General features: G+C 32.1%; 1 protein-coding gene across 2 annotated transcripts in view; it reads right to left on the minus strand.

Annotated features, from left to right (window-relative positions):
- LOC133607174 (platelet-derived growth factor receptor beta-like) overlaps nucleotides 1–20,958 on the minus strand; it is a 101,074-nt gene that overhangs the window by 18,633 nt on the left and 61,483 nt on the right. For both annotated transcript variants that reach the window (XM_061961639.2, XM_072913766.1), the window contains 5 exons: nucleotides 17,680–17,774; nucleotides 11,481–11,613; nucleotides 11,318–11,422; nucleotides 11,138–11,242; nucleotides 10,968–11,070 (listed from right to left, as the gene is read on the minus strand). In XM_061961639.2, coding sequence (XP_061817623.2) covers nucleotides 10,968–11,070; nucleotides 11,138–11,242; nucleotides 11,318–11,422; nucleotides 11,481–11,613; nucleotides 17,680–17,774 — 541 coding nt within the window. The remainder of the gene's footprint in view (nucleotides 1–10,967; nucleotides 11,071–11,137; nucleotides 11,243–11,317; nucleotides 11,423–11,480; nucleotides 11,614–17,679; nucleotides 17,775–20,958) is intronic.

Below are 20,958 nucleotides of genomic sequence, written 5' to 3' on the forward strand. Positions count from 1 at the left end.
TATTGCCGAAATGATTAAGTTTTCTTTATAAAATCGTGACTTTTGTCGAGTAAAATTACGACTTTGGAGGTCTCCGATGTGCGCCCCCTTTGGCCAAAATTGATTAAAAACAATATGTATATAGAGACATACTGTAATAACTTGAAGTAAATAATGAAGATTAAAAACCAATTACAAACAAACAAATTTAAAAAAATAAAAAATTAACTAAAAACAGTCTTTTTTCACAATATGTCAACTGTTTTTTTTCTTTTTATAAAATTGGGAACAATTTCTCACATTCTTTCTGTTTCTGTAATATTGCAATATTTTCTTGTAAAAGTATTACTTTTTTATGTAAAATTATTACTTTCTACTGCAAAATGGTGACATTTGTCATATAAAATTCTGACTTGTATCACAATATTGCCAATTTTGTTGTTGTTCTTGTAAAATTGTGACATTTTTTGTGACGAATTATGATTTTTGTCATAATTCCGCCAAGTAAAATTCCGATTATTACTATAATATTGCTGAAATGTTTTAAGTTTTCTTATAAAGTTGTGACTTTTGTCGAGTAAAATTACGACTTTGGAGGTCTCCGATGTGCACCCCCTTTGGCCAAAATTAATTAAAAACAATAGGTATATAGAGACATACTGTAATAACTTGAAGTAAATAATGAAGATTAAAAACCAATTACAAACAAAAAAAATTAAAAAAATTAAAAATTAACTAAAAACAGTCTTTTTTCACAATATGTCAACTGTTTTTTTTTTTTTTTTATAAAATTGGGAACAATTTATCACATTCTTTCTGTTTCTGTAATATTGCAATATTTTCTTGTAAAAGTATTACTTTTTTATGTAAAATTATTACTTTCTACTGCAAAATGGTGACATTTGACATATAAAATTCGGACTTGTATCACAATATTGCCAATTTTTTGGTTGTTCTTGTAAAATTGTGACATTTTTTGTGACGAATTATGATTTTTGTCATAATTCCGCCAAGTAAAATTCCGATTATTACAATAATATTGCCGAAATGTTTAAGTTTTCTTATAAAATCGTGACTTTTGTCGAGTAAAATTACGACTTTGGAGGTCTCCGTTGTGCACCCCCTTTGGCCAAAATTGATTAAAAACAATATGTATATAGAGACATACTGTAATAACTTGAAGTAAATAATGAAGATTAAAAACCAATTACAAACAAAAAAATTTAAAAAAATAAAAAATTAACTAAAAACAGTCTTTTTTCACAACATGTCAACTGGTTGTTGTTTTTTTTATAAAATTGGGAACAATTTCTCACATTCTTTCTGTTTCTGTAATATTGCAATATTTTCTTGTAAAATTATTACTTTTTTATGTAAAATTATTACTTTCTACTGCAAAATGGTGACATTTGTCATATAAAATTCTGACTTGTATCACAATATTGCCAATTTTTTTTGTTGTGCTTGTAAAATTGTGACATTTTTTGTGACGAATTATGATTTTTGTCATAATTCCGCCAAGTAAAATTCCGATTATTACAATAATATTGCCGAAATGTTTAAGTTTTCTTTATAAAATCGTGACTTTTGTCGAGTAAAATTACGACTTTGGAGGTCTCCGATGTGCGCCCCCTTTGGCCAAAATTGATTAAAAACAATATGTATATAGAGACATACTGTAATAACTTGAAGTAAATAATGAAGATTAAAAACCAATTACAAACAAAAAAATTTAAAAAAATAAAAAATTAACTAAAAACAGTCTTTTTTCACAATATGTCAACTGTTTTTTTTTTTTTTTATAAAATTGGGAACAATTTCTCACATTCTTTCTGTTTCTGTAATATTGCAATATTTTCTTGTAAAAGTATTACTTTTTTATGTAAAATTATTACTTTCTACTGCAAAATGGTGACATTTGACATATAAAATTCGGACTTGTATCACAATATTGCCAATTTTTTTGTTGTTCTTGTAAAATTGTGACATTTTTTGTGACGAATTATGATTTTTGTCATAATTTCACCAAGTAAAATTCCGATTATTACAATAATATTGCCGAAATGTTTAAGTTTTCTTATAAAATCGTGACTTTTGTCGAGTAAAATTACGACTTTGGAGGTCTCCGATGTGCGCCCCCTTTGGCCAAAATTGATTAAAAACAATAGGTATATAGAGACATACTGTAATAACTTGAAGTAAATAATGAAGATTAAAAACCAATTACAAACAAAAAAAATTTAAAAAAATAAAGAATTAACTAAAAACAGTCTTTTTTCACAACATGTCAACTGGTTGTTTTTTTTTTATAAAATTGGGAACAATTTCTCACATTCTTTCTGTTTCTGTAATATTGCAATATTTTCTTGTAAAAGTATTACTTTTTTATGTAAAATTATTACTTTCTACTGCAAAATGGTGACATTTGTCATATAAAATTCTGACTTGTATCACAATATTGCCAATTTTGTTGTTCTTGTAAAATTGTGACATTTTTTGTGGCGAATTATGATTTTTGTCATAATTTCGCCAAGTAAAATTCCGATTATTACAATAATATTGCCGAAATGTTCAAGTTTTCTTATAAAATCGTGACTTTTGTCGAGTAAAATTACGACTTTGGAGGTCTCCGATGTGCGCCCCCTTTGGCCAAAATTAATTAAAAACAATATGTATATAGAGACATACTGTAATAACTTGAAGTAAATAATGAAGATTAAAAACCAATTACAAACAAACAAATTTAAAAAAATAAAAAATTAACTAAAAACAGTCTTTTTTCACAATATGTCAACTGTTTTTTTTTTTTTTTATAAAATTGGGAACAATTTCTCACATTCTTTCTGTTTCTGTAATATTGCAATATTTTCTTGTAAAAGTATTACTTTTTTATGTAAAATTATTACTTTCTACTGCAAAATGGTGACATTTGTCATATAAAATTCTGACTTGTATCACAATATTGCCAATTTTGTTGTTCTTGTAAAATTGTGACATTTTTTGTGGCGAATTATGATTTTTGTCATAATTTCGCCAAGTAAAATTCCGATTATTACAATAATATTGCCGAAATGTTTAAGTTTTCTTATAAAATCGTGACTTTTGTCGAGTAAAATTACGACTTTGGAGGTCTCCGATGTGCGCCCCCTTTGGCCAAAATTGATTAAAAACAATATGTATATAGAGACATACTGTAATAACTTGAAGTAAATAATGAAGATTAAAAACCAATTACAAACAAAAATTTTTAAAAAAATAAAAAATTAACTAAAAACAGTCTTTTTTCACAACATGTCAACTGGTTGTTTTTTTTTTATAAAATTGGGAACAATTTCTCACATTCTTTCTGTTTCTGTAATATTGCAATATTTTCTTGTAAAATTATTACTTTTTTATGTAAAATTATTACTTTCTACTGCAAAATGGTGACATTTGACATATAAAATTCTGACTTGTATCACAATATTGCCAATTTTTTTTGTTGTGCTTGTAAAATTGTGACATTTTTTGTGACGAATTATGATTTTTGTCATAATTCCGCCAAGTAAAATTCCGATTATTACAATAATATTGCCGAAATGTTTAAGTTTTCTTTATAAAATCGTGACTTTTGTCGAGTAAAATTACGACTTTGGAGGTCTCCGATGTGCACCCCCTTTGGCCAAAATTGATTAAAAACAATATGTATATAGAGACATACTGTAATAACTTGAAGTAAATAATGAAGATTAAAAACCAATTACAAACAAACAAATTTAAAAAAATAAAAAATTAACTAAAAACAGTCTTTTTTCACAACATGTCAACTGGTTGTTTTTTTTTTTTATAAAATTGGGAACAATTTCTCACATTCTTTCTGTTTCTGTAATATTGCAATATTTTCTTGTAAAATTATTACTTTTTCATGTAAAATTATTACTTTCTACTGCAAAATGGTGACATTTGTCATATAAAATTCTGACTTGTATCACAATATTGCCAATTTTTTTTGTTGTGCTTGTAAAATTGTGACATTTTTTGTGACGAATTATGATTTTTGTCATAATTCCGCCAAGTAAAATTCCGATTATTACAATAATATTGCCGAAATGTTTAAGTTTTCTTATAAAATCGTGACTTTTGTCGAGTAAAATTACGACTTTGGAGGTCTCCGATGTGCACCCCCTTTGGCCAAAATTGATTAAAAACAATATGTATATAGAGACATACTGTAATAACTTGAAGTAAATAATGAAGATTAAAAACCAATTACAAACAAAAAAATTAAAAAAAATTAAAAATTAACTAAAAACAGTCTTTTTTCACAATATGTCAACTGGTTGTTTTTTTTTTTATAAAATTGGGAACAATTTCTCACATTCTTTCTGTTTCTGTAATATTGCAATATTTTCTTGTAAAATTATTACTTTTTTATGTAAAATTATTACTTTCTACTGCAAAATGGTGACATTTGTCATATAAAATTCTGACTTGTATCACAATATTGCCAATTTTTTTTGTTGTGCTTGTAAAATTGTGACATTTTTTGTGACGAATTATGATTTTTGTCATAATTCCGCCAAGTAAAATTCCGATTATTACAATAATATTGCCGAAATGTTTAAGCTTTCTTATAAAATCGTGACTTTTGTCGAGTAAAATTACGACTTTGGAGGTCTCCGATGTGCACCCCCTTTGGCCAAAATTGATTAAAAACAATATGTATATAGAGACATACTGTAATAACTTGAAGTAAATAATGAAGATTAAAAACCAATTACAAACAAACAAATTTAAAAAAATAAAAAATTAACTAAAAACAGTCTTTTTTCACAATATGTCAACTGTTTTTGTTTTTTTTTATAAAATTGGGAACAATTTCTCACATTCTTTCTGTTTCTGTAATATTGCAATATTTTCTTGTAAAAGTATTACTTTTTTATGTAAAATTATTACTTTCTACTGCAAAATGGTGACATTTGTCATATAAAATTCTGACTTGTATCACAATATTGCCAATTTTGTTGTTGTTCTTGTAAAATTGTGACATTTTTTGTGACGAATTATGATTTTTGTCATAATTTCGCCAAGTAAAATTCCGATTATTACAATAATATTGCCGAAATGTTTAAGTTTTCTTTATAAAATCGTGACTTTTGTCGAGTAAAATTACGACTTTGGAGGTCTCCGATGTGCGCCCCCTTTGGCCAAAATTGATTAAAAACAATATGTATATAGAGACATACTGTAATAACTTGAAGTAAATAATGAAGATTAAAAACCAATTACAAACAAAAAAAATTAAAAAAATTAAAAATTAACTAAAAACAGTCTTTTTTCACAATATGTCAACTGTTTTTTTTTTTTTTTATAAAATTGGGAACAATTTCTCACATTCTTTCTGTTTCTGTAATATTGCAATATTTTCTTGTAAAATTATTACTTTTTCATGTAAAATTATTACTTTCTACTGCAAAATGGTGACATTTGTCATATAAAATTCTGACTTGTATCACAATATTGCCAATTTTGTTGTTGTCCTTGTAAAATTGTGACATATTTTGTGACGAATTATGATTTTTGTCATAATTCCGCCAAGTAAAATTCCGATTATTACAATAATATTGCCGAAATGTTTAAGTTTTCTTTATAAAATCGTGACTTTTGTCGAGTAAAATTACGACTTTGGAGGTCTCCGATGTGCGCCCCCTTTGGCCAAAATTAATTAAAAACAATATGTATATAGAGACATACTGTAATAACTTGAAGTAAATAATGAAGATTAAAAACCAATTACAAACAAACAAATTTAAAAAAATAAAAAATTAACTAAAAACAGTCTTTTTTCACAACATGTCAACTGGTTGTTGTTTTTTTATAAAATTGGGAACAATTTCTCACATTCTTTCTGTTTCTGTAATATTGCAATATTTTCTTGTAAAAGTATTACTTTTTTATGTAAAATTATTACTTTCTACTGCAAAATGGTGACATTTGTCATATAAAATTCTGACTTGTATCACAATATTGCCAATTTTTTTGTTGTGCTTGTAAAATTGTGACATTTTTTGTGACGAATTATGATTTTTGTCATAATTCCGCCAAGTAAAATTCCGATTATTACAATAATATTGCCGAAATGTTTAAGTTTTCTTTATAAAATCGTGACTTTTGTCGAGTAAAATTACGACTTTGGAGGTCTCCGATGTGCGCCCCCTTTGGCCAAAATTAATTAAAAACAATATGTATATAGAGACATACTGTAATAACTTGAAGTAAATAATGAAGATTAAAAACCAATTACAAACAAACAAATTTAAAAAAATAAAAAATTAACTAAAAACAGTCTTTTTTCACAATATGTCAACTGTTTTTTTTTATTTTATAAAATTGGGAACAATTTCTCACATTCTTTCTGTTTCTGTAATATTGCAATATTTTCTTGTAAAAGTATTACTTTTTTATGTAAAATTATTACTTTCTACTGCAAAATGGTGACATTTGTCATATAAAATTCTGACTTGTATCACAATATTGCCAATTTTTTTTGTTGTGCTTGTAAAATTGTGACATTTTTTGTGACGAATTATGATTTTTGTCATAATTCCGCCAAGTAAAATTCCGATTATTACAATAATATTGCCGAAATGTTTAAGTTTTCTTTATAAAATCGTGACTTTTGTCGAGTAAAATTACGACTTTGGAGGTCTCCGATGTGCGCCCCCTTTGGCCAAAATTAATTAAAAACAATATGTATATAGAGACATACTGTAATAACTTGAAGTAAATAATGAAGATTAAAAACCAATTACAAACAAAAAAAATTAAAAAAATAAAAAATTAACTAAAAACAGTCTTTTTTCACAACATGTCAACTGGTTGTTGTTTTTTTTATAAAATTGGGAACAATTTCTCACATTCTTTCTGTTTCTGTAATATTGCAATATTTTCTTGTAAAATTATTACTTTTTAATGTAAAATTATTACTTTCTACTGCAAAATGGTGACATTTGACATATAAAATTCTGACTTGTATCACAATATTGCCAATTTTTTTTGTTGTGCTTGTAAAATTGTGACATTTTTTGTGACGAATTATGATTTTTGTCATAATTCCGCCAAGTAAAATTCCGATTATTACAATAATATTGCCGAAATGTTTAAGTTTTCTTATAAAATCGTGACTTTTGTCGAGTAAAATTACGACTTTGGAGGTCTCCGATGTGCACCCCCTTTGGCCAAAATTAATTAAAAACAATATGTATATAGAGACATACTGTAATAACTTGAAGTAAATAATGAAGATTAAAAACCATTTACAAACAAACAAATTTAAAAAAATAAAAAATTAACTAAAAACAGTCTTTTTTCACAACATGTCAACTGTTTTTTTTTTTTTTATAAAATTGGGAACAATTTCTCACATTCTTTCTGTTTCTGTAATATTGCAATATTTTCTTGTAAAATTATTACTTTTTCATGTAAAATTATTACTTTCTACTGCAAAATGGTGACATTTGTCATATAAAATTCTGACTTGTATCACAATATTGCCAATTTTGTTGTTGTTCTTGTAAAATTGTGACATTTTTTGTGACGAATTATGATTTTTGTCATAATTTCGCCAAGTAAAATTCCGATTATTACAATAATATTGCCGAAATGTTTAAGTTTTCTTATAAAATCGTGACTTTTGTCGAGTAAAATTACGACTTTGGAGGTCTCCGATGTGCGCCCCCTTTGGCCAAAATTAATTAAAAACAATAGGTATATAGAGACATACTGTAATAACTTGAAGTAAATAATGAAGATTAAAAACCAATTACAAACAAAAAAATTTAAAAAAATAAAAAATTAACTAAAAACAGTCTTTTTTCACAACATGTCAACTGGTTGTTGTTTTTTTATAAAATTGGGAACAATTTCTCACATTCTTTCTGTTTCTGTAATATTGCAATATTTTCTTGTAAAATTATTACTTTTTTATGTAAAATTATTACTTTCTACTGCAAAATGGTGACATTTGACATATAAAATTCTGACTTGTATCACAATATTGCCAATTTTTTTGTTGTTCTTGTAAAATTGTGACATTTTTTGTGACGAATTATGATTTTTGTCATAATTCCGCCAAGTAAAATTCCGATTATTACAATAATATTGCCGAAATGTTTAAGTTTTCTTTATAAAATCGTGACTTTTGTCGAGTAAAATTACGACTTTGGAGGTCTCCGATGTGCGCCCCCTTTGGCCAAAATTGATTAAAAACAATATGTATATAGAGACATACTGTAATAACTTGAAGTAAATAATGAAGATTAAAAACCAATTACAAACAAAAAAAATAAAAAAAATAAAAAATTAACTAAAAACAGTCTTTTTTCACAATATGTCAAATGTTTTTTTTTTTTTATAAAATTGGGAACAATTTCTCACATTCTTTCTGTTTCTGTAATATTGCAATATTTTCTTGTAAAATTATTACTTTTTCATGTAAAATTATTACTTTCTACTGCAAAATGGTGACATTTGTCATATAAAATTCTGACTTGTATCACAATATTGCCAATTTTGTTGTTGTTCTTGTAAAATTGTGACATTTTTTGTGACGAATTATGATTTTTGTCATAATTTCGCCAAGTAAAATTCCGATTATTACAATAATATTGCCGAAATGTTTAAGTTTTCTTATAAAATCGTGACTTTTGTCGAGTAAAATTACGACTTTGGAGGTCTCCGATGTGCACCCCCTTTGGCCAAAATTAATTAAAAACAATAGGTATATAGAGACATACTGTAATAACTTGAAGTAAATAATGAAGATTAAAAACCAATTACAAACAAAAAAATTTAAAAAAATAAAAAATTAACTAAAAACAGTCTTTTTTCACAACATGTCAACTGGTTGTTGTTTTTTTATAAAATTGGGAACAATTTCTCACATTCTTTCTGTTTCTGTAATATTGCAATATTTTCTTGTAAAATTATTACTTTTTTATGTAAAATTATTACTTTCTACTGCAAAATGGTGACATTTGACATATAAAATTCTGACTTGTATCACAATATTGCCAATTTTTTTGTTGTTCTTGTAAAATTGTGACATTTTTTGTGACGAATTATGATTTTTGTCATAATTTCGCCAAGTAAAATTCCGATTATTACAATAATATTGCCGAAATGTTTAAGTTTTCTTTATAAAATCGTGACTTTTGTCGAGTAAAATTACGACTTTGGAGGTCTCCGATGTGCGCCCCCTTTGGCCAAAATTGATTAAAAACAATATGTATATAGAGACATACTGTAATAACTTGAAGTAAATAATGAAGATTAAAAACCAATTACAAACAAAAAAAATTTAAAAAATAAAAAATTAACTAAAAACAGTCTTTTTTCACATGTCAACTGGTTGTTTTTTTTTTTTTTATAAAATTGGGAACAATTTCTCACATTCTTTCTGTTTCTGTAATATTGCAATATTTTCTTGTAAAATTATTACTTTTCTATGTAAAATTATTACTTTCTACTGCAAAATGGTGACATTTGACATATAAAATTCGGACTTGTATCACAATATTGCCAATTTTTTTGTTGTTCTTGTAAAATTGTGACATTTTTTGTGACGAATTATGATTTTTGTCATAATTTCGCCAAGTAAAATTCCGATTATTACAATAATATTGCCGAAATGTTTAAGTTTTCTTATAAAATCGTGACTTTTGTCGAGTAAAATTACGACTTTGGAGGTCTCCGATGTGCGCCCCCTTTGGCCAAAATTGATTAAAAACAATATGTATATAGAGACATACTGTAATAACTTGAAGTAAATAATGAAGATTAAAAACCAATTACAAACAAAAAAATTAAAAAAAATAAAAAATTAACTAAAAACAGTCTTTTTTCACAACATGTCAACTGGTTGTTGTTTTTTTTATAAAATTGGGAACAATTTCTCACATTCTTTCTGTTTCTGTAATATTGCAATATTTTCTTGTAAAAGTATTACTTTTTTATGTAAAATTATTACTTTCTACTGCAAAATGGTGACACTTGTCATATAAAATTCTGACTTGTATCACAATATTGCCAATTTTTTGGTTGTTCTTGTAAAATTGTGACATTTTATGTGACAAATTGTGATTTTTGTCATAATTTTGCCAAGTAAAATTCCGATTATTACTATAATATTGCTGAAATGTTTTAAGTTTTCTTATAAAATTGTGACTTTTGTCAAGTAAAATTACGACTTTTCATAAAATTGCCAGAATTTTAAGCTTTTCTTGTAACATTGCGTCTGTTCTTGAGTAAACGTCCAACATTGATCATAATATTGCTTTTTTGTAAAATTGTGACCTTTTTCTTGTGAAATTCCAACTCATTTTTCACAACAAGCTTTTTTACATTTGCATAGTATGTATATATTATTCATGTTGTAAATACAAATATTTATACATCTAGAAAGGGTGGTCATAAAGAGGGAGGCATTTTTCGGAGGTCTCAAGAAGGTAACAAATACACGAATGTGTATTTGTGAATAATGAATGATTGATGAATGATTGATGAATTATTGATGACTGATGTTTAATTTGTTGATGAATCATTGATGATAACTGATTCATATTTTGCAAATGATGGATGAATAACATGATTGAATGATGGATGATTGATTGATGAACATTTAGTGAGTGATTGATGAATAATGGATAATAGCTGAATTGATTATTAGTAATTTTTTGATAAATGATTGATGAATGTTTGATTTAAAAAAATGATATATGAATTATTAATTACCAATTTACTTATTTATTGATCAATGATTGATGATAATAATAATCGATTAACATTTGGTGTATGAATGACGAATGATTGATTGATTAATTGTTAATGACTAAAGTTTGATCTATTGATTAATAATTGATGACAACTGATTCATATCTGAGTCATATTTTTCAGAGGTCTCAAGAAGGTAACAAATACAAGAATATGTGTGTGTGTGTGTGCTCGCTGACCTCTTGGTGTGTGCGTCGTTAGGTATAAAGGTATGTTTGTGGCTTTGCAGGTAAGTCGCCAGGTCTCCATGGCAACAGAACTCAGTGATGACATAGATGGGACCTAGACGCAAACAGGCAGACGTCAGCTGACCAGCAGAGGGCGTTTTATTTACCCAATTGTTGTTGACCTCCTGTGGTGCAGGCGCCCAGCAGGTTGACCACGTTCAGATGAGGACCGAGGTGGCACAAAATCTTCAACTCCGACAGCAAGGCCTGACATGCGCCGCTGTTGGCTAAACACACACACTCGTCAGCACACCACTCTCTGGTGAACACACCACACGGAGCAGGTAAGCGCAGGTGCGCACATTTCACCATCCTCACGGCCACTTTGTTCGGCGTCCGGGACTCCGGCAGACCGGAAACAGTCGCTTCCATGACTCGGCCGAAAGCACCGGAAGCCAACACCTGACCTGCAGACATGAAGGTGTGGTTTATTTATTCAACTACTATACTATCTGGTGTTAGTACCTAGTACTATGTTGTCTCTTGGTATTTCCCATGAGGCGTCGTAAGGCAGGAGGGCGGGGTCCAGGTAGGTGAACTCTTGTCCATCAGGACTCGCAGAACCAATCAGCTTCCAGCGAACTTCGTAACGGGGTTTCTGGAAGACATCAGTTAAGAGTAATGTACTATGTTTAGTACTTGTTTTACTATAACCACTGTTATTACTAGCAATCATACTGCTTATACTAGTACAACATGACGTCACTATTACGATTACCTACAACTAGGGGTGTCCCGATACAACTTTTTCCACTATCCAATGCAAAACCAATATTATCGATCTGATACGATATCAGCACTAATAATTAGAGCTGCGAATCTTTGGGTGTCCCACGATTCGATTCAATATCGATTCTTGGGGTCAAGATTCGATTCAAAATAGATTTTTTTCGATTCAACGCGATTCTCGATTCAAAAACGATATTTTCCCGATTCAAAACGATTCCTCTATTCATTCAATACATAGGATTTCAGCAGGATCGACCCCAGTCTGCTGACATGCAAGCAAAGTAGTAGATTTTTGTAAAAAGCTTTTATAATTGTAAAGGACAATGTTTTATCAACTGATTGCAATAATGTAAATGTGTTTTAACTATTAAAGGGGAACATTATCACAATTTCTGAATGGTTAAAACCATTAAAAATCAGTTCCCAGTGGCTTATTATATTTTTCGAAGTTTTTTTCAAAATTTTACCCATCACGCAATATCCCTAAAAAAAGCTTCAAAGTGCCTGATTTTAACCACCCGTCCATTTTCCTGTGACGTCACATAGTGATGCCAACACAAACAAACATGGTGGAAAGAACAGCAAGCTATAGCGACATTAGCTCGGATTCGGACTCGGATTTCAGCGGCTTAAGCGATTCAACAGATTACGAATGTATTGAAACGGATGGTTGTAGTGTGGAGGCAGGTAGCGAAAATGAAATTGAAGAAGAAACTGAAGCTATTGAGCCATATCGGTTTGAACCGTATGCAAGCGAAACCGACAAACGACACGACAGCCAGCGACACGGGAGAAAGCGAGGACGAATTCGGCGATCGCCTTCTAACCAACGATTGGTATGTGTTTGTTTGGCATTAAAGGAAACTAACAACTATGAACTAGGTTTACAGCATATGAAATACATTTGGCAACAACATGCCCTTTGAGAGTGCAGACAGCCCAATTTTCATCAATTAATATATTCTGTAGACATACCCTCATCCGCGCTCTTTTCCTGAAAGCTGATCTGTCCAGTTTTGGAGTTGATGTCAGCAGCCCAGGGAAGCTAGGGTCGATAAGGGGTTTAGCTCGCTCGTCTGCGGGAACAAACTGCCGCCATTGCTTTCCGTGCTACCGAGGTCCTTTGTCCCTGAATTGCTCACACACTCCGGCAGATTCAATGGGGGTCTGGCGGCAGATTTCTTTGACTTTATCGTTGGAAATGCATCTGCTTTGAGTGTCGCAGGATATCCACACATTCTTGCCATCTCTGTCGTAGCATAGCTTTCGTCGGTAAAGTGTGCGGAACAAACGTCCAATTTCTTGCCACTTTCGCATCTTTGGGCCACTGGTGCAACTTGAATCCGTCCCTGTTCGTGTTGTTACACCCTCCGACAACACACCGACGAGGCATGATGTCTCCAAGGTACGGAAAACAGTCGAAAAAACGGAAAATAACAGAGCTGATTTGACTCGGTGTTTGAGAAAATGGCGGATTGCTTCCCGATGTGACGCCACGTTGTGACGTCATCGCTCTGAGCAGGGCCGGCCCGTGGCATAGGCCGTATAGGCAAATGCTAAGGGCGCTGTCCATCAGGGGGCGCCACGCCAGTGCCACAAATGTTGGAGAAAAAAAAAAAAAGTTGGTACTATTATTTCTAAATACAAAAAATAATCCCACGTTAATTAAAATGCAAAGTAAAGCCTATATAATAGAAATATTATTTGTTACAATATTACGCGCCCCCCCCCCCCCCCCGCACGGTGCGCCCCCTCCCTTCCCGTATCATGACTCTTTTTGGACGTCACCACATCAAAAAATCAACACAAGATGTCAAAACGGCCAAAACTGTCAGGTGCCCAGGGAAGAAAAAAGAGAAAAGAAGAGGGGTAGAAACGAGAAAAGACAGAGGTAGCAGGTAGGTAACGTTAGCCTACATGAAATTATTTGTCTGTTACAGAATGTGATAGTAACCTGGCTTTTTAGCATTAAGCTAATGTTACATGATTCGGCAATTGCTAATCAATAAATAGCTAGTTCTGTTTTAACGTCGGGTTAATATTGTGGAGGGGGCTAAATTGTTATGGAAAATAATAATGTAACGTTAGGTAATTACAATACTCCCACCTTACATTCCTCAGGGACATTTGTATTAGATCTTTTAAGCAGGTGTTATTGCCTTCTGGTTAGCTAATGTTTGCCCTGCAGGTAATAGTCACTTTTCCACCCCTTTATATATTAGGTATAGTTGTAAGCCTAGTTGTTAAAGTGCACATCATTAATGTTAATTAATCAATATGTATGTAAAAAATATTGTATTTCATATATTCATTTTTTATTTTTTGCATTCATTTATTTATTCATATTTTTTTATCTTGTTAACTATTCTGATTGTTAATTTGCTTTCTTTAAGTAAAAAAAAGGTCAAAGACAAAGCTATTCGGTTTCTTGTGAGTATATACACTTCACTGCCGATGTGGGGGGGCGCCACCTAAAATCTTGCCTAGGGCGCCAGATTGGTTAGGGCCGGGCCTGGCTCTGAGAGCGACTATTAGAAAGGCGTTTAATTCGCCAAAATTCACCCATTTAGAGTTCGGAAATCGGTTAAAAAAATATATGGTCTTTTTTCTGCAACATCAAGGTATATATTGACGCTTACATAGGTCTGGTGATAATGTTCCCCTTTAAATGAACCAAAAATATGACTTATTTTATCTTTGAAAATATTGGACACAGTGTGTTGTCAAGCTTATGAGATGCGATGCAAGTGTAAGCCACTGTGACACTATTGTTCATTTTTTATAAATGTCTAATGATAATGTCAATGAGGGATTTTTAATCACTGCTATGTTGAAATTGTAACTAATGTTGATACTGTTGTTGATAATATTCATTTTTGTTTCACTACTTTTGGTTTGTGTTTGTGTCTCCTCTCAATTGCTCTGTTTATTGCAGTTCTGAGTGTTGCTGGGTCGGGTTTGGTCTTGGAATTGGATCGCATTGTTATGGTATTGCTGTGTATTGTTTTGTTGGATTGATTAATTAAAATAAAATAAAAAAATCGATTTTTAAAAAAATGAGAATCGATTCTGAATCGCACAACGTGAGAATCGCAATTCGAATTCTAATCGATTTTTTCCCACACCCTTACTAATAATACTATCTACCGTATTTTTCGGACTATAAGTCGCAGTTTTTTTCATAGTTTGGCCGGGCTCCAGTGCGACATGTATGTTTTTTTCCTTTTTTATTATGCATTTTCGGCAGGTGGGACTTATACTCCGGTGCGACTTATACTCCGAAAAGTACGGTAACTTATTTGGTAGGTTGAGACAGTACAGGCCAAAAGTTTGGACACACCTCCTCATTCGATGCGTTTTCTTCATTTTTATGACTATTTATATTGTCGATACCTGCTCAATGGCCTAGTGGTTAGAGTGTCCGCCCTGAGATCGGTAAGTTGTGAGTTCAAACCCCGGCTGAGTCATACCAAGGACTATAAAAATGGGACCAGTTACCTCCCTGCTTGGCACTCAGCACCAAGGGTTGGGGGTTAAATCACCAAAAATGATTCCTGGGCGTGGCCACCGCTGCTGCTCACTGCTCCCCTCACCTCCCAGGGGGTGAACTGCAGAGGACAAATTTCACCACACCTAGTGTGTGTGTAACAATCATTGGTACTTTAACTTTAACTTAAGATTGTCACTGAAGGCATCACAACTATGAATGAACACGTGGAGTTATGTACTTGACAAAAAAAAAAGGGGAAATAACTGAAAACACGTTTTATATTCTAGTCACTTCCAAATAGCCCACCCTTTGCTCTGATTACTGCTCTGCACACTCTTGGCATTCTCTCGATGAGCTTCAAGCACACCTTTGGAGTGAAAACCATTTCAGGTGACTACTTCTTGAAGCTCATGGAGAGAATGCCAAGAGTGTGCGAAAAGGTAATCAGAGCAAAGGGTGGGCTATTTTGAAGAAACTAGAATATAAAACATGTTTTCAGTTATTTCACCTTTTTTTGTTTGTTAAGTACATAACTCCACATGTGTTCATTCATAGTTGTGATGCCTTCAGTGACAATCTACAATGTAAATAGTCATGAAAATAAAGAAAACCCATTTAATGAGGAGAAGGTGTGTCCAAACTTTTGGCCTGTACTGTATGTTAGAACAGGCTTCATCAAGTGACATCACTTTGTCTAAGGCAGGGGTCGGCAACCTTTACCACTCAAAAGAGCCATTTTGACCCGTTTTACAAGTTAAAGAAATCAATGGGAGCCACAAAACTCTTTTGAAATTTAAAATGAAATAACACTGCATATAAAGTTTTTTTTTTGCTTTGAGTTATGTATAAACAAACTTATGGGTTACATTTATGAAATCAATGAACGACTGCAGAGAAAATGAAATAACATTTCTGCATGCAACAAAACGTTTTTTAACTCCCATGAATTGATTTACGTGGACCCCGAGTGTGTTGAAAAACATATTCGGGTGTTACCATTTAGTGGTCAATTGTACAGAATATGTACTGTACTGTGCAATCTACTAATAATTAGCCCGGAAGAGTTTGGGCTGCAAGGGATTCTGGGTATTTGTTCTGTTGTGTTTATGTTGTGTTAAGGTGCGGATGTTCTCCCGAAATGTGTCAGTATTTGTTTGGTGATAATGCTGTATATTTGTGTAAAGCTAATGTTTACATATTGTGTATTACATTTCAGTATGTTAATTGAATCATATAGCTTATACATTGTCATTGTGTGTATTTCAGTTTTACAAAATAAATAAAATAAAAGTCCAGTACAAGACAAAGCAAGATCAACAACAATAAAGAGCCTAAATGGATTCATCTGCTTTGGAACTTTATTAGAACGTCCTGGATTGGTTGTTAGCTGTCTGCCAAGCTGTACAACCTCAACACATATAGTGAGGGCAGAACAATAGTAAAAGAGTGCGGGTACTAGACTGGCCTGCCTGTAGTCCAGACCTGTCTCCCATTGAAAATGTGTGGCGCATTATGAAGCCTAAAATACCACAACGGAGACCCCCGGACTGTTGAACAACTTAAGCTGTACATCAAGCAAGAATGGGAAAGAATTCCACCTGAGAAGCTTCAAAAATGTGTCTCCTCAGTTCCCAAACGTTTACTGAGTGTTGTTAAAAGGAAAGGCCATGTAACACAGTGGTGAACATGCCCTTTCCCAACTACTTTGGCACGTGTTGCAGCCATGAAATTATAAGTTAATTATTATTTGCAAAAAAATAAAATAAAGCTTATGAGTTTGAACATCAAATATGTTGTCTTTGTAGTGCATTCAATTGAGTATGGGTTGAAAATGATTTGCAAATCATTGTATTCCGTTTATATTTACATCTAACACAATTTCCCAACTCACATGGAAACGGGGTTTGTACATAAATAACATCCTGTATTTTGATTTTGATATTATTTTTTTATCTTGACCAATTGAAAATGAACACCAATAAGTTGACTGATGAACATTATCACATGATTTATTCAGAAAATAAAAATAATGACAAATAAAGTATGTATACTATTAACCGCAACAGGTAATTGTAAAAGAAACCCAACAACATTAGGATTAGTACAATTTCAGAATGTGCTTGTTCTATTCTTAAACAAAGAAAACAATCTGAAGTTGTCTTTATTTTTAAGTTATCGAGCCGTGATTCTACCTGTCCGGCCCACTTGAGAGTAGATTTTTCTCCATGTGGCCCCCCATCTAAACCCTGATTTAGATGGTGGCCGATATAATCCAGTATGTTTTTTTTTTGCTGATATTGGACCCCTACCTGCAATTTTAGCGTTATTGTTATAGTACTTGTTTTAGCACCCTTCTGTTTTAAAATGATTAGATTTCTACAAACATATTTCTATAACTAGCACAGGTATGAGTAAAATGAACACACAACTTCTCGGAATACAAACTTTTCTCCATAGGACGATGAGTATGATGAGGAAGACAATGGCAAGGATGACCAGAATCAGAACCAGCGACAACAAGGCCACCTGAGACAAGAGAGCTTGACAGGAAGTGGTTCATTAGTACTTCATCTTGGTTCTAAATGTGTTTGAACTAGGGATGGGTACCTTTTTACATTTAAAAAGATATGCGACCTCTTTTTAAACTTTGTTGTCAACATTGACATGCCAACAGTAGCCACATCAGCAACAAAAACAACAACAACAACACATTATGCAACAATGATAGTTACAGCAAGTGAGGTTGCATTCAAGAACCCACGGAATTATGAGTATTGAAGCAAATCTGTTTTTTTTAAGTTCTTTATTGCTGCAATAATAATGACAATTTGCTGTGGATTTATTTTAAATGTATTACTCAGTTTCATTTAATTAATATAAATGCAGTATTTTAATTACCAGTCTGTTTGACTTAAATGCTACAAATTGTTATAAAAATAAAAAGGAATTGTTTCTTTTCTTTTTCTTTATTTAAAAAAAAAAAAAAAAAAAGCATGTTCTTCTTTGTTTTTTACGTAGCACCTTTTTTAAAGTATCGATTTGATGCTAGAATCAGTTAAAATGTGAACAATATCCATGCCTATTCCTGTGATAATAAGTGGTTTTAAATATGTTTAATAATTAAAAAAAATCTATTTTTTGTATCTGTTTAACAGTGAGCTGATGATGATAACTGTGCTGTCCACTTGTTATATCTTCTTTTCTTACACTTCTGAGCCTCATTTGGAAGTACAGTACAGGCCAAAAGTTTGGACACACCTTCTCATTCAATGCGTTTTCTTTATTTTCATGACTATTTACATTGTAGATTGTCACTGAAGGCATCACAACTATGAATGAACACATGTGGAGTTATGTACTTAACAAAAAAAAGGTGAAATACCTGAAAACATGTTTTGTATTCTAGTTTCTTAAAAAAAAGCCACCCTTTGCTCTAATTAGTGCTTTGCACACTCTCTCGATGAGCTTCAAGAGGTAGTCACCTGAAATAGTTTTTACTTCACAGGTGTGCTTGAAGCGCATCGAGAGAATGCCAAGAGTGTGCAAAACAGTAATCAGAGCAAAGGGTGGCTATTTGGAAGAAACTAGAGTATAAAACATGTTTTCAGTTATTTCACCTTTTTTTGTTAAGTACATAACTCCACATGTGTTCATTCATAGTTGTGATGCCTTCAGTGACAATCTACAATGTAAATAGTCATGAAAATAAAGAAAACACATTGAATGAGAAGGTGTGTCTAAACTTTTGGCCTGTACTGTATATATATATATATATATATATAATGCCTTTGCCATTAAGTTGAATGTACAAGTCTTTGCTTTTGCAGAAGTGTTTATACTGTAAGTATTGTGCTTATTATACACCAGCTGTTTGACTGTAACATGCAGCTTGTCATGTCTGTGTGATCATGTTTTTGTTTTGATCATGTTCGTTTTGGTTTTTGGACTTTTTGTGCACTTTTGTTTTGTCACCATAGCAACCATTAGTTTTCACCTGTCACGTCACGCACCTGTTTCACATTTTGAGTCACGCACCTGTTTTCGTTAATCATGTCTATAGTATTTAAGTTCATTGTTTTCAGTTTGTCGTTCTGACGACATCTCCACATTTATGCTTCTGTACACTCTCCACACACGAATGACCCTTGCTGCGCTTTTTCATGCCGTTTTTGTCCATGCCAAGTAAGTTTTGTTTATTGCCACAGTTAGTGTTTTTTGTTGTTCATAGTTTTTGCCTTTGGGCAAGTATTTGGTTTCATAGTTTGTTCTCCGCCATTGTGCGCGCCTTTTGTTTACTTCCTTTTTTAGTAGTTTAAATAAAAATGTACTCACATTCCCGTCTCGCCCGAGCCAACTTTCCGTTGCATCCCGGAAAAGCAAACACCCAGGACCAAGTCTTGACACAGCTTAGTTGTAGTTTTCATTAACAAATTCGGAGGTGTTGAAATCGCCAAATAAAACCACTAATGCCAATCCGTAGCATGTATATGATCAATTACCATTGAGCCAGCTCATTTTGAAAAGTGCAGCTTTACTTTTGAGCATTTTTTTTTATCAGGCATGCTTGCTTTGTTGGCATGGAAAATTGCATTATTACCTAGAGGCAGTGTGCTAATAAGACGCCTGTTTGCTTCTTAAGTGCTTGAGCCGGTGCATAGGCTGCAACGCCATTTGCAACAAATGTATCGAAATATGTTACCGCTTGGTTTTACTTGAATTGGCAATTGGTAGGACCGACGGTTAGTACCTAAAAAAATTAATAAAAAAATTCCGAAATCGGTACCCATTTCTAGTTTGAACTGGGGAGGTCCTATGAACATGGCCCAGGACCTCATGGAACACTTTGTAGATCAGTGTTTTTCAGCCACTGTGCCGCGGCACACTAGTGTGCTGTGAGATACAGTCTGGTGTGCCGTGGGAGATTATGTAATTTCACCTATTTGGGTTAAACCAGTAATTATAGTCTGCAAATTATGTGTTGTTGTTGAGTATCGGTGCTGTCTGGAGCTCGGTAGAGTAACCGTGTAATACTATTCCATATCAGTAGGTGGCAGCCGGTAGCTAATTGCTTTGTAAATACAGGTAAAAAAGTGTCTTATGATTAAAACACAAATAAACAAAAGGTGAGTGCCCTTAAGAAAAGGCATTGAAGCTTAGGGAAGGCTATGTAGAATGAAACTAAAACTGAACTGGCTACAAAGTAAACAAAAACAGAATGCTGGACGACAGCAAAAACTTACTGTGGAGCAAAGACGGCGTCCACAATGTACATCCGAACATGACGTGACAATCAACAATGTCCCCACAAAGAAGGATGAAAACAACTGAAATATTCTTGATTACTAAAACAAAGTAGATGCGGGAAATATAAGACATGAAACTGCTACAGGAAAATGCCAAAAAAATAGAAAAAGCCACCAAAAAAGGAGCGCAAGACAAGAACTAAAACACTACACACAGAAAAACAGCAAAAAACTCAAAATAAGTCAGGGCGTGATGTGACAGGTGGTGACAGTACACCTCCTTTGAGACAAGAGCTATAGTGATGCATGCTTGGTTATGCTTTAAAGTCATATCCAACAATTGCGACAATTACTTTTAATGAGTTAATGATTTCTGCTGGTGGCGTGCCTCTGGATTTTTTCAACACAAAAAATGTGCCTTGGCTCAAAAAAGGTTGAAAAACACTGTTTTATATGACATGTATGAGTCTTGATCAGAGGA

Source organism: Nerophis lumbriciformis, linkage group LG09, assembly GCF_033978685.3.
Source record: "Nerophis lumbriciformis linkage group LG09, RoL_Nlum_v2.1, whole genome shotgun sequence".
Lineage (NCBI taxonomy): Eukaryota > Metazoa > Chordata > Actinopteri > Syngnathiformes > Syngnathidae > Nerophis > Nerophis lumbriciformis.